The sequence below is a fragment of the Dipodomys spectabilis genome, unplaced genomic scaffold, assembly GCF_019054845.1.
Source record: "Dipodomys spectabilis isolate Male_0828 unplaced genomic scaffold, ASM1905484v1 ptg000140l, whole genome shotgun sequence".
NCBI classification, from domain to species: Eukaryota; Metazoa; Chordata; class Mammalia; order Rodentia; family Heteromyidae; genus Dipodomys; species Dipodomys spectabilis.
The window spans coordinates 9,584,013-9,598,594 of NW_024870817.1; the positions used below are offsets into that span (position 1 = coordinate 9,584,013).

The window sequence follows — 14,582 nt, forward strand, 5'->3', positions numbered from 1 at the left end:
GTTGGCTCGGGGTCTTGTGTTGCTCCTCAAAGGCTACATACGCAGAGCCTGCTTTACCTCCGTCAGTAAAAACATGAAGGGCGCCAGGAATAGGCGCAGGAGAAAATAGAGATGGCATTTGGAGGGGAAGTCACCATAACATGACAGTCCATTTGGATGGCCCATAATGACAGTCAATTTGGCCTAGAAACCCCTCCAAGGAGAGAGCAAGATGAGCATTGGCTCGAGTGAGCCACTCAACGTCTGCCATCCGAAAAGGAAAAATAATGGAGTGAGGGTCAAGGCCATAATGCCTTTGGGCTTGGGTCCTTCCCTTGGCAATAGCATATGCAAATTGGTTTGCTTGAAAGTACACCCGAGGTGTGCCCCCCAGGGGAGTGTGAACCTACTCTAATGGCTCCCCACTTTGAGTTAAAACTGCAGAAATTAATGTGACACCTGCAAACAACCAAAGAAAAATGGGCTCAAAAATAGAATACCTCTTTAGGGAAACTTCATCCAAGGCTTTTTGGAACTGCAAAAATATTACCCTATGGTTGTCTGTAATTGTAATAACTTCTTGTGGCATCCTGTCTTTTAGTAGGGCAAATAAGGGCACAAGCCTATCTTTAGGGACAGAAACTCATGGCAACAGCCAATTGATTTCCCCTAAAAGACTCTGAAGTTGGGTTAAGGTTAGAGAGGCTGGAACATCCAGCAAAGGCTTAAGGGGGCTGGCCTGAGTCAAGGAAAGGTGGGTCCCGAGCACCTTAAATGGAGCTACCTTTTGAATTTTATTAAGGGCTATGGTAAAACCCCCCTTTTTTAATATGGCGAGAACCTGGGCCAGAAGGCCCTCCAGGCAGCTCAGGTCTTGGTGCCCCAGAATTATATCATCCATGTAGGCATAGGCAAGGGAGGTATCTGAACCCAGCACAGGCCCTAAAAGTGTGGCCAAGTATTGTTGGCAAAAGGCTGGGCTATTGGCCATTCCCTGTGGCGGCACCGTCCATTCAAACCTCTGATCAGGCTGGCAAAAATTAAGAGAAGGTATGGAGAAAGCAAACTTCTCGCAGTCATCTGGATGCAGGGGGATAGAAAAAAAAATCTTTAATATCAATCACAACCAAGGTATGTTCTGAAGGAATAGCGGGAGTCCAGGGCATGCCTCTTAGGGGCGTTCCTACTAGCTCCAACCTTTCATTTACCTTACATAGATCTTGAAGCATATGCCAAGCCCTGGAGGCTTTTTGAATAACAAATACGGGTGTGTTCCAAGGACTCATAGAAGGGCGCATATGCCCACGGTTTATCTGTTCCTCCACCAGAAGGTGGAGAGCTACAAGTTTAGATTTGGTCAATGGCCACTGCTTCACCCAGATTGGGCTTCCTGGCTTCCACCTAATGGGAGGTACTGGGGGGGGGCAGTGGTCTTTAGGATTGGGGGTGCACTTGAGCAGGTCCCCTATGTTCTTCTCTGTAATTATGAAAGTTTAAAAAATCATTTTCCTTAACTCCCTCTAGCTCCTGTTTGAGCCTTTGTGCTTCTTCTCCATCCAGGATATCATTATAGGATGCTTGATGGTCTGTAGTGACCATGGCATCCATTTGTCTTAGCATGTCTTGCCCTAGTAAATTGGAAGTAAGGTTCTTTGCCACTAAAGGGCGTATCTTTCCCTGTTCTCCATCTGGGCTAGTCCATTTCATAAGGGCAACCGTCTCTTTGGGCTGGGAGTTGCCCCTACCCCCAATATAGGGGGCCCAGGTGCAAGCTTCCAGTCCAAGGGCACTTCCTCCTCCCTGAGTATGGTTCGATCTGCCCCAGTGTCAATTAAGCAGTGAAACCTCTTTCTGCTTATAGGGCAGAGTCCTTCCAGCAGGGGGACGGTCCAATGGGCCTGGGTCGCCCTGCTGCGAGGCTGCCTGGGCCTCACAGCAGAGGGGGTTCCTCCTTGAGTTAACGGGGCTGGAGGATGCCCCTCCCCTAGTTTAAAGGCTTCCCATCTAAATCAAACTTGGATTGACAATCCTTTTTCCAATGGTATCCCTTCCTGCACCTAGGGCAGGGTGTAGGGGGCGGTTTGGTCCCCCGGGCCGGTTATTCTCTGTTCGCACTCTGCATTCCTCCTTAAAGAAAGCACACCATTTAATAAACTGAGAACTAGTAAGGACGGCTTTGGCTACATCCAGCCAGTCCTTAGGGTCACACGGGTGATAAGCAGTGTCCTATAATAGGGTCTGGGCCCAAGGAGAGTTCGGGCCATCCTCTGCCACCACCTTGCGGAGCTCTTTAAGATCCTTATCTTCCCATGGATACCATTCCAAGGGCCTGTTAGCTCCTGGTAACAGATTGACTGGATACACTTGGGGAAACAAAGCCTGTGGCCTAGGGCCCAGGCTCTCAGGTGGCCCTTCCCTTCCAAGGTAGGCCCCAGGCCTCGGTCCCTCCATGGAAGGTTTGTAGGGGTCTGGGTCTTACAAGTCCCTCTTGCAGGTCGAGTAGGGCACCGTACCTCCCCTCCAATCAGGGGAATAGGGAGGGGGCCTACAACCGTCAGGGGCACCTGAGTCAGAGGGGGTAACTTTCACCCTCATTTTGACTTCCACTGTGCATGTTTCAGTGCATTCTCGGTTGAATTTGACCCATTCCTTTTCCTTCTCACTTCCCAAGTCCTCCTGTACTCTAGGCCTAATGTTGCCTCCTCCTCCTTCCTCTGTGAGATAGCATTACCCATACTAAGTGTTTCACTTATCCTGAGAGACCGCTTAGCCTCAGCCGGTATCTTTTCTTTTCATGCCCCACGTTGGGCACCATCCTGTGTAAGACAGACGGGGTCTGGGGAAAAGTAAGTGTGCCACTCTCCCGTTCCCCAGCCTCCCTCAGCCTGGGAGACAATCAGATGCAATGGGGAGTCAACTCAAGCAGGAAGAAACTTGTTTATTAACACAGAGCAGCCCTTTTTAAAGCAAAAAAGAGCGGGTGGCATGGCAGGGGAGGAAGAGGAACCAATCACTGTGAAGGTCACACCCTATCATGCACCTAAGCCTCCACGGGCTGGTTACGCACTAAATATAAAACAAATGGGCTCTGCCCACTCAACTCCCTCTCAGTGCCATCTTTGCTGCCCATGTGCTCTATACCTCTGTATCTCACCTCTCTAGTAACAATAAAGTTAATTAATAATTAAAAATAAATTATGCAATTTGGAACCAACAACTAATGATTTTATTAATCATTAGTGATCTGATTCTGATGTTTCCATTTTCCCCATATTTATGTTTTCCTTATGAATAGGAATTGAGAATTAAAGCAAATATCTACCAATAGAACTCTCAGAAGACTCTCATCATGAGCATAAAGCGAATTTGGATGTTGAATCACATAGTTGGGTTATCTTTAATAATTCACTAGATTTACAGATTTTTTTGTCTTATGTGTGGGTATGCTACAGGTATGCTCAATGATTTTATGCCATCTTATTTTCTCTCTACTCTAACAAAGACATGATTGGAAGACTGTATAAGGACTCTATGTTTTGGCATGGATTTTATATGTAAGATAAACTACTCCAACCACCTGAAAGTACAGAGATATCAGCTGCCTAAGATGTGCAGTGTGTGCATGTGAAATGCCACAGAGCAGGTGACAAAGAAGTCTAATTGATCAAAGAGAATATTTATTGCACAAGTGCTGAGCTTTCTACAATAAATGTATGCCGAAAGGTTGTATGTAAATCAAATGACTGAAAAATGAATAATATAAAAGGCATTAGGGAAGCTAACTACTTAAATAAATTCCCTCAAGACTCTTCAAGTCTAAGAATCCTTTTGTAATGTCAAGTATTTGTCTTTTTACTTAAAATCAATTTTTTGCATATGCAGTTTTTTTAATTGAAGTACACCTGTACTAGAGAAAAAACACTAGTTTAGGGAAACTGTATATAATATTGACTCTGCATTGTACTTTCTAACTGTTGTGCCAAGAACTTAGTACAGAAATGCTGGCCTATTGGCTCTCTTGGGCTTGTGGAATCTCTTATACTAGAGAGTCTAGTTGACTGGTTATCTATCCAGAAGCAGACCTATCCCATCATGCTGTGTTCAAACCCCAGTATCCTCAAAGAAGTAGCTCTACCTCCAGCTTTTTGTTGGTTAATGGGAGACAAGAGTCTCACAGACTTTCTTGCCCTGGCTGGCTTTCACCCACATACCTCAGATATCAGTCATTTGAGTAGCTAGGATTATGGGCATGAGCCACTGGTACCCAGCTAGTCAATATTCTCACTACTTGTCACCCAATATGGAAGGAATATTTGTTGAGTTTCATATTAACTCTCGTTGGTTCCATTAATGCCAATACATTTTCTATGATATAAGAAAAAATAATCTACACCTGTATTTTCTACATTTTTTGAAGATTAACAGTAGTTTTTTTATTTGGATTTATCTTCCTTAAAAGTTATTTGATATAGGGCTGGGAAGGTGGCTCAGTGGTAGAGCGCTTGCCTTGTATGCCTGAAGCCCTGGGTTCGATTCCTCAGCACCACATAAGCAAAAAGAAAAAAGCCAGAAGTGGCTCTGTGGCTCAAGTGGTAGAGCGCTAGCCTTGAGCTGAAGAGCTGAGGGACAGCGCCCAGGCCCAGAGTTCAGGCCTCATGACCGGATCCCCCAAAAAAGTTATTTGATATAAATCAATTGTATTAATAATGTAATTAATATAATTAATAAATGTAATATAATTAATAAATATAAAATGTGATTTACTTTGAATATTTCATGAGGCCCTAATATTTCATGAATATTTCATGAGGCCCTAATATTTCAAAGAACAGATAGATGAATTTTTAAAACCAACTATCAGCAAATGTCACGGTTTTGCTGTCATCAGTAACCAATATTTAATAGTCAAGAGGTTTTCAGTTAAAAGTTATATTGACTTACTTAAAGAATGCCTTTCTCTGTGGTTTTCTAGGTGTTTGACTATGATTTTGGCCTGCAAGATGACTTTATGGGCTCAGCCTTTCTAGATCTCACTCAACTGGAGTTAAACAGGTAACTTCAGTTATCATATTACCTTGCTATATAGCTGGGCCTGTAAAATAGGAAATAGTCTAGATTTTATCTACGAGTGTGTCACTTATATCTGGGAGGCTTCAGGCTAGCCAATCTTCTTGAAGTACATCTTTTTCACCTGACCGATGAGAATCCTAGCTTTTTCCTTGACTGCCTCATTCTTAGAATACTGCTCTATCCCTCCGAACTGTGCTCTAGAAAAATAGAGATTAAAGGTATATTTCTCAATCTCATGTTGCTCAGATGAATGAGATAAGGCATAAAGAAGATTAAGTTTGTCATCATAATTATTCAAGGGTCAAGCTGCTATCTATGAAAAAAACACATGCACTTTGCTTTAGAATAGCTTCTCTAAGATGTGTTCTAAAAGCAGAAACATACTGGTTGTGTTTCCTGTTACATTATTTGTTACTTCTTGACTGGTTGTAAACGTATATCATTTTTACTAGTATTAATCATTTCTTATACCTGAAAATGGTTTTCCACACGCATTTCAGCATAGAAACTGTAAATTGAATGTAGTGATGAAATAAACAACATGGTTCAATGAAGCTATAGTGCCAAACTGGGTTACGGGGAAGCTGTGAAATCTGTGATGGCTGTGAGAAGGAATTCCTGTTTGGGATCATCATGTTATATCCTGTGACAGAGATAGTGGTTGGGAAAACTGTGATAAACCAGACTATGATTTCTTTTTCTCTAATGTGGGTAAATAAAAAATAAGAGAACCCCCTTGTGAGCCACATGTACAACACGCATAGAGATGGCTTATTGATCTTCCAGTGATCAGATTTTGCTGTCCTTCATACACATTCTTCATTCCAACATAAAGCCTAAAAACTAGCTTATAGAACTTAGTTGACTGATGGCTTACCACCTTTGGAGAAAGTGTCCTAAGATCTGGTATAAATGATGCAGCCATTATCATGAAGACAGCTCAAACTAGAAAGACCACGTTCTTCTACAAAAGCTACAATTGCTTTCTCTACCAACTCTGCATTAGGATATACAGATTGTAAGATTTAATACTACCTATTAACAACTAGATCCTGTTTCATGGTCCTTATCTCAAATACTGAGGATGCTTGATTCATTTTTTTCTGTAATGCTCTCCTTCTGTAAAAGACTTTTGGCTTATTCGTTGAATACCATTAAAAATCTAAATATTTTCTATCACAGGTCCACAGATGTGACCCTGCCTCTGAAAGATCCCCATTATCCTGACCATGATCTTGGAGTCATCTTGCTTTCTGTCATACTTAGCCCTAAAGAAGGAGAACCTAGGGATGTGGTAAGTTCCTCTACTACCTAATAACAGCTCTTTCTTGTGCTCATTTTTCAAATATTGTGAGCCTTGTTTGACCCAGAAGTCATAATAAAGAAAAGCTACATAGGGCCATTTGGCCTGTTCTTTGTCTCGTGAGCATACCGATTATTGCTAGTCCATGCTTTTTTGTTTCCAACTCAAATTTCCTATTCCACACTCCAGATCAGAACCTCTTGTTATAAAATTGATTTATATTGTTTTACAATTTTATTTCTCAATCTTAGACTTGTTATATGTAGGCACAGATTGTGTTCAATCAGGGAATACAGTTAGAGTGAACTGAATAGTTGGTTTTCCAACTGAAGTACCCAGACCCTACTAGTTTGATTCTATTATCAGGTGTGGCATGTCAAAGAAAAAATGAAAATGGAATTATAACAGAGTTTCTGCTTTCTGGTATTTGTTTACTGAATGAGAAGCGAGTACCTTTCATTTTCTTGATGGATTTCCATATTGATTTTACCCATTCTTTAGCACTAACTCTTTACACTTCCTTGCATACCATGCTGCTGGGAGAAATTAACAAGGGATGCACAGGAGCCAATTACTCCACACCACTGAAGTGGCATTGAACTATTTCAGGTTTCACCCAGAGCAGTATGCTTGCCACTGCATTTTCTGCCACAATTTACCAAAGATTATTTATTGGACTCTGTGTGTATTTATGGACCTGGGAACTATACTAGCCCTAATTGTAACATGTTTTTGTAGTAGACATAATACCTTAAGCAAGTTCAAATACTCGATTTCAGCAATATGTGCATTTCTGTCTGAAAATGATGTGTGATAAAAGTTGGTATATATTGCCACTCCCCAATTGTAAGTAAAACTACTGAAATCCAACTTTAAATTTGGAAGCATTTTAAATTAATTGAAGCAATTCAAACCTTGAAAGCGATTTTTCTATTATTTTTTTAAAAAGAGTGAGTCCACAAAGTCATCTGTAATCTTTTCTAAGGATGAGTGAAATATTTATACTTTACTCACTGAGAAAGAAAAGTTTCTTTTTCAACAAGTATTGCCAAATATTCCCTACTGTGCTTGCTTGGTGAATCATATAGATGGAAGAATAGATAGAAAAACTTTGACAATGAGTATTGAGAAAAAGAAGTCCATCATTCCAAAGTCACCAGATCCAAAGATGTGACTTCACTCTGCACAAACCAGGAAGTAAATTCTATCTGGCTAGTTCAAACATATGAATAAATTGTAAATACTCATATTGTGCATTATTCAAACAATCCTCATATTCACTAGGAGCCTACTGAACACCAATTTCCCATGCTGGATACTTAGGCTATCATATATTTATACTCAATGCAGACATCAAGAATCAGATAATTACTGAAAGAAGCATAAAGTAATCACTGTATCTATATAACAGTGAACAGGAAAATTTTTAGTAAAGGGACAGGGATTCTCTAAAAAATTCAAATGCAAACTGTAGTTAAAAAGATGAAGTTAAGAAACAATCTAGAAGAGAAATGGTTCAAACAGTGGAAAGTACACATGAAAAATCCTGTGACTAGAAAAGCCATATTGCATTTGAAGAATTGAGAAGGTATTGAAGCTTTGAGAAGGCAGAATCAAAGAGAGTATGGGTGATCCTGCTGCTTAGTTCACCATGCATAATACACTGGAGGGGAAGGGAGATGGTCAGAGTATGGTGGGGGGGGGGGGAGCCTATTGTCCAGTTTAAGATTTCTGATCTTTTCCCAAAAAACTTCAGTTAACCATTGACCAGTCTGCAAATAGGAAGGGATTGTATTTGTCTGTTGAAAATATCACTGTGCTTACATTGTACAAAACAGATTGAAGAACTAAGAATGGATGCTTGGAGACCAATTAAGTGGCTTTTGCAAAAATCTAGTTGAGAGATGATAAAGATTTGGATTAGAACTCTCAGAGGTAGATATGGAGGAAAATTGGCAAGTTTACCTGTAGGAGGTTAAAAAAATATCAGCAAGACTTGGTGAAATAACATTACAGTTAGTCTTCTTTGTTATTTTAATGAAGGATATACTTCAGAAACAAACCAAGTACTTAAGGTCCTTTATATTCCCAAAACATGTACACTTGCAGGTGAATATTGGAATAGTAAGGCAGCTACCATAGTTATCTGGGTGATTTGATGACAATGGATAGTCTGTTGAGTTTTTACATTACAGAAATCTTTATTAAATTGGCTAACTCAAGCTGAGTGGTTGAAGGATCAAGTTAGTATAAAGAGACTTTACACTGAAATTGTTGAGTTACTCAGAACTAGACAAAAATATATTGAAGCATAAAAGCAATTAATTCTCAACTTTATCTTTTCTTCTAAAATATTCACAAAAATTCTTCAATCTCCATGGCTGCTCAAAGCTATATGTAAACATTAAAGAAGTATTTCTGATTAGAAAAAAATCTAAAAATATTACAGTAACCAGGATTTGTTTATTGAGTTTTCAAATGTAAATATGAAAAAGATGGGCTATATGAAAACTTTAAAAATCTGATTTAATTCGTCTTTTAATCCTTTTTTTCTCCTACTCATCTCTCTTCAGCCACCTTCACCTTTCACACAGATTTCTCCCTAAAATCCTTATGCCATTTCTTTGATTTAGATCCATTTAATGACACTAGACTTTTAAAAATCTTTCCTGAATGTTCGTAGTTTCCATTCACAGACCTACTTTCAGAGAATCAGATGGCACTGGATTTATTCTGCTCACAAACAGGAAATAGGATCTTTTTCCCTAACACCTTGTTTGTAACTCTCCCCTAGTTCTTCTTTAGAGAAGGATGTAGCTCAGCCAAGACTCAGCAATGTTCTAAACCAGGATCAGCCTCATCCTGGGAACACCCAATCACTGTCCTCCTGACACTGGTCACACACAAGGAGGCAGAGAGAAAAACTTTCTGTGTGGCTGTGCTGGCTCATCCTCATGTATGTGATCAATGACCAGAGCATGGGCCTGGCTATAGAGAAGCAAGCTGGGTGGCAGAAGAAAGTGTTTAAAAAGTGCTCAATAGGACATCCTACTGGGATCCAATTTCCTTGTCGTTCTAACATGCAAGATTGGAATCTGTGTTTCTAAGTTTATGTTTTACATTGTGAAAATTACAAGAACTGCGTAGCTTTTAAATTTTTATCTCTGTTTATTTGGCCTAAGCTGTTATTCAATTGCAACTTATATAAGATACTGGAAATGACTTATTTTATTTAACAACCCTGGTTATTAGATTTTGAAAACTTGAACAAGAAACATAAAGAAGTTTGTCTCATAGACATTTATCTCAGAGAAGTTAAAATGTACTGCATATGCCAAGAGCCAGAAGAAAAGGTTTTAAAGGATTTTGCTAAGACAAATGATTTGAGGAAGTAGGAAAAATTGCCCTGGTTTGAACAATAAACCATGTTTCCCTGTATAAAATTATCTCATAGTACCTACAAATAGTTCAATTTATATGTCAATTAAACCTAAAACATTACTCTTCTACTAAGCATTGTGTTAGGCTCAGTAAAATCCTCTTTCTTCTACTTGTTCAGTAACTTGTGACTTTCTCTAATTAAATGGAACTCCTAATGAGAGGATTTCAAGGTTCTCTAACAAATAACATATGTTTCCTCACTTGTAACTTCTGTTCTAAACACACAGACTTATTCATGGATCATCGTCTCTCAAATCCAAACCATCTTCATTGTCATCTGTGCTTAAGGATGCCAGTATTTCACCTACATCCTACATACTATCATTTGGGGTATATGTATATAAATACATATGTACATATATGTGTCATATATAGTATTATATAATATACAGAACTTTTTCTCTTTATTTTTTATTTTTTTATTTTTTAATTTTAATTTTATTGTCAAGGTGATGTACAGCAGGGTTACAGTTACATAAGTAAGGTAGTGAGTACATTTCTCGTCCAATTTGTTATTTCTCCCTTATTTTCTCCCTCTTTCTCTCTTCCCAACCCCCGCCCCCCCAAGTTGTGCGAGATCATTTCCAACATATTGTCATGTGAGTAGCACTGTTGCATTGGTTCCCCCTTTGTCCTTTGTCTCACCATTTTGTTGTTCCCCTTCCCTTCTCTAATTCAGATAAACGTATATACAATACCCAGAGTACCAAACTCACATACAGTGACAACAGGGGATATACCATAGGGGGAAAAACACAAAAGAAAAAATCAATCATGTAGTACATTAAAAACAACAGCCAAGAAAAACCTCTTGTGACCGTGTCTTGGATGATAATACCATTTTTAATTTAGTAATGTATATTCTCACTGAATTTACCACTTTTGTAAACTTTTTCAGTACTGTTTTTAACTGTTTTTATTGCATTTTTGTGTTTTATTTAATGATCCCAATTATTATTTTCATCATTTACACATGACTAAATATGTAATAATTGTACATATTTATGTATAATATGATGTTAAACATTTTAGGTAATGATAGAATTAAGGTAATTAGCATATGTCACTTAAATATTTGTCATTTCTTTGTGGTTTTCCATTTCCTCTTTTCTTTTTTTTTTCTTTTATTTTATTTGTGAACATACTGTACAGAGGGGTTACAATTACATGGGCAGGATAATGCGTACATTTCTTACCAAGCATTGCAGCCTCCTCCTTTGTTTACCCTTCACATCCCTTCCCAGCTTCCCCCCTTCCCCCCTTTTCTCTTTATTTTTTATTATTGTCATTATCATCTTTAAGTAGTTGTACAAAAGAGTTTCAATTCAACCTGTAAATTTATGAGTACAATGCATTTTGATCAATGTCACCCTTTTCATTATTCTTTCCTACCTCTCCCAACTCCATCCATCCCGTCATTTTTCCTAGTTCTATGAAAATATATGGATATATACGCATATATATGCATATGTGTACATGCATACATGTGTATATATGTATATACTTATATTTTGTATATATGTATATATTTATATTATGACTGCATTCTTCCACCCTTCCTCTTTTCATTCATCTACTCCTCCCCTTGGCCTCACTCCCTCTGACATCTCATCTTCCAACTTCATTTATTTTGTTAGACTGTAAGTTGGTTTATAGAACCCATTCATTGCCAGGTGCCAGTGGCTCAAGCCTGTAATCCTAGCTACTCAGGAGGCTGAGATCTGAGGATTGAGGTTCAAAGCCAGCCCGGGCAAGAAAGTCCATGAGACTCTTATCTCCAATAAACCACTAGAAAACCGGAAGTGGCGCTGTGGCTCAAGCGGTAGAGCGCTCGCCTTGCTGCAGAGACAGCGCCCAAGCCCAGACTTCAAGCCCCACAACCGACCAAAAAAAAAAAAAAAAGAACCCACTCATTATGACTTCTCTCAAAACTTAGTCTAGTGTTCTGTACCTACTGGTTGTTCAATGTGTTTTGGATGTATCTTTTTGAGTATTTAAAAGGCTTCAATGGACCAGGGAAGGTATTTTAAAGATACTTTATTCTTCTAAATTAATATCCCTAAGGTTGTCATAAATAACATTAAGTTGTGGTTAAATAATGATTTAATTTCATTTTGTAAGTTTTTAAAATTGCTATGTTAATGATAATGTTCTTCAAATCAAGCTACATTGTTCTTCTAAGGAATTCTAATGATTAGTAAATATATATTAGTAAATATGTCATTCTATGCATTTTCATAGTAATGCATTTGCATGCATTTTCTATGTATATGCCACAGTAAATATGTCACTCTATGCATTTTCTTCATTTTGTAACATGTATATTACTAGCCAAATATATTTTTCTGTGAAACATTTGAAATTTTTGGTTAAGACAATTATAGAGTTAATATTTCTTTGAATTAATTTTTTCTTGTGCCTTAAATGCAGAATAAACTGCTTCAGTGAAAATAGCATACTAACCTCTCACACTCAAAATTCAGCAAACCAGAAATCAACTACTGAATATTTCATAGTCCCATATAATATGAATGATGTACAGAAGATAGGTATGAAGAATAGTTTTGCATTAAGCTCTACACAGGAAAATGATAAGGGTGCCATTTTCTTTTGTTATTAGCTCAAAAATAACTTAGAAACAGAAGACTTTAGTTCCAAAACCACATTTATTTTTAATCCCTATGTTTATAAAACTTGGCAAAAAATATTTTACATGTATTAAAAGAGAGAATGAAAAAGCAGAGTCTCAAGAGCTTTTCATAAAAATTTCCCAATATTTAAACAGGAAGTAGAATATTAACATTAAGTGGGAAGGAAACAACTGGAAATATCAAGCACTAAGATTACAAAATGCTAAGATTTCTAAATCAGTTGTTTTGTGAGTTTTTAATGCACTGTTAAATACTAACAATATATTCCATGAATAATGCAGTTGCGATGATTTCTTCTTATTTGGATTGCACTTCTGGAAATCAGTAAAATGAAAGAATAAGTTGAAAAAAATCTATCAATCTACTGAACCTACTACAGCTCTGAAAACATGTAATGTCTAATTACAGTGATTTAAGGAATGTAGTATGAATAATAGCAGATGTATTTCATAGATGCCAATCTACTCCATTGAGCTCATGATTGATACTAAAAAAAAATTCCAGATGTGAATAGACATGTACCTCTATTTTTAAGTCTCCAGCATCATGTGTACAAGAAACCAAAACCTTCCTAGGCAGCATGCTGATGCATTGCATGGCACAGCTCTCATTTCTGCTTTGATCGCATGTCCTGTTTCAAAATCTGTCAAAATATGTAGTGCATATTTGTCTATCTATACGTGGTATTTGCGTCTGATAGTGTGTTTGAGTTCTTTCTGGCTCTTTTTCTAGCAGAGTTCAATCCACAGCTTTCTTCATTGGAGAATTTGTGAAATAAAAGTGAGTTATTTGCATTACACACTCTCTTAGATAACCTAGAAGTACAAATTGTATAACTAAGGCTAAAGAAACAGAAAACCTAAGAAACATACAAATTGATCTTAGTTCATCCTTGATGAACTATTTTTTTTTTTTACTTTGGCTTAATTTGCACCCATTTCAGAATTATTATACAACCAAAAGTTGAAGAGGAATTGCTGATAAAGGTGGAATATGAATGTTTTATAAGATGTATGTCCTAATCATTCTGTGATATGTTGGTATGTACATAAGCAGTACAGTTGCCTAAAATTACTATTGTGTAAAAAATAATTTTTATAGCTCTATTACTTTTTTATATCACTCATTCTTTTTATTGGCCTCAAAGACAGTTGAATTGCTAATAAATAGTTTATATTATAAAAATATTAGATACTGACACCTTCAAAAATTAATTCATATGTTTCTCACCTGAAGTTAAAAGCATAAAGCAAAAATTAAATCTTATTTTTCTAGAATTTGCTTCATCGCCTATCTCTAATGATCATCTAACTTCTATCACACATATCACACATTGCAAAAATACCAGTGTTAATGCCATATCAAATTGATTTGCTTTTTAACTTTTCTACTATTCCCCATTTTATTGAGTCTCCTTTAACTTAACTGCCTAAAAACTGAAAAATAAATAATCAAAAATAGGAATTTGGGTATTAAGTATGGAGTATTTAACCCATTGCTTAGCTGGTAGGTTTGGTTAAAAGAGGAAGAAATCTTGTTACAAAACTTAGCAGTGCCAGGCGCTGATGGCTCATGCCTGTAATCCTAGCTAATTAAGAGGCTGAGATCTGAAGGTTGTGGTTCAAAGCCAGCCTGGCAGGAAAGTCCGTGAGACTCTTATCTCCAATAAACAACCAGAAAACCAGAAGTGGCGCTGAGGCTGAAGTGGTAGAGCACTAACCTTGAGCTGAAGAGCTGAGGGACAGAGTGCTCAGGCTCAGAGTTCAAGCCCCATGACTGAAAAAAAGAAAGAAAGAAAGAAAAGAACATCTTGAGAATCACTGGATCTAGCTTTTGATGCTTAGTCAGGAAAATAATGAACTGATTCTCATAGCTCTCCAATCCTTCATATTTGTACTTAAATACATACCTAAATCACTAACATTTTGTTTGTGTCCTTTTCCCAATCTGAAAGACAGAGCCATACAACCTGCTTCTAAAAGTCTGTTTTTGAAAGACAGGAAAAATACAAGACCTGTATTTCATCTCACTTATAAAAGGCTAATAGTCTGTAGTTCTGAGTTGATCATCAGTAGTACTTCTAATAACGTCAGGGGTTGCTATAAGATTCTACTCTTCTGAATGACCTAAGCTCCTCT

At 37.7% G+C, this 14,582-nt stretch overlaps 1 protein-coding gene across 9 annotated transcripts in view; it reads left to right on the forward strand.

The window, feature by feature from the left end:
* Positions 1 to 14,582, forward strand: part of Mctp1 (multiple C2 and transmembrane domain containing 1) — a 415,812-nt gene that overhangs the window by 175,026 nt on the left and 226,204 nt on the right. For all 9 annotated transcript variants that reach the window (XM_042690819.1, XM_042690817.1, XM_042690815.1 and 6 more), the window contains exons 4-5: positions 4,952 to 5,031; positions 6,232 to 6,343. In XM_042690819.1, coding sequence (XP_042546753.1) covers positions 4,952 to 5,031; positions 6,232 to 6,343 — 192 coding nt within the window. The remainder of the gene's footprint in view (positions 1 to 4,951; positions 5,032 to 6,231; positions 6,344 to 14,582) is intronic.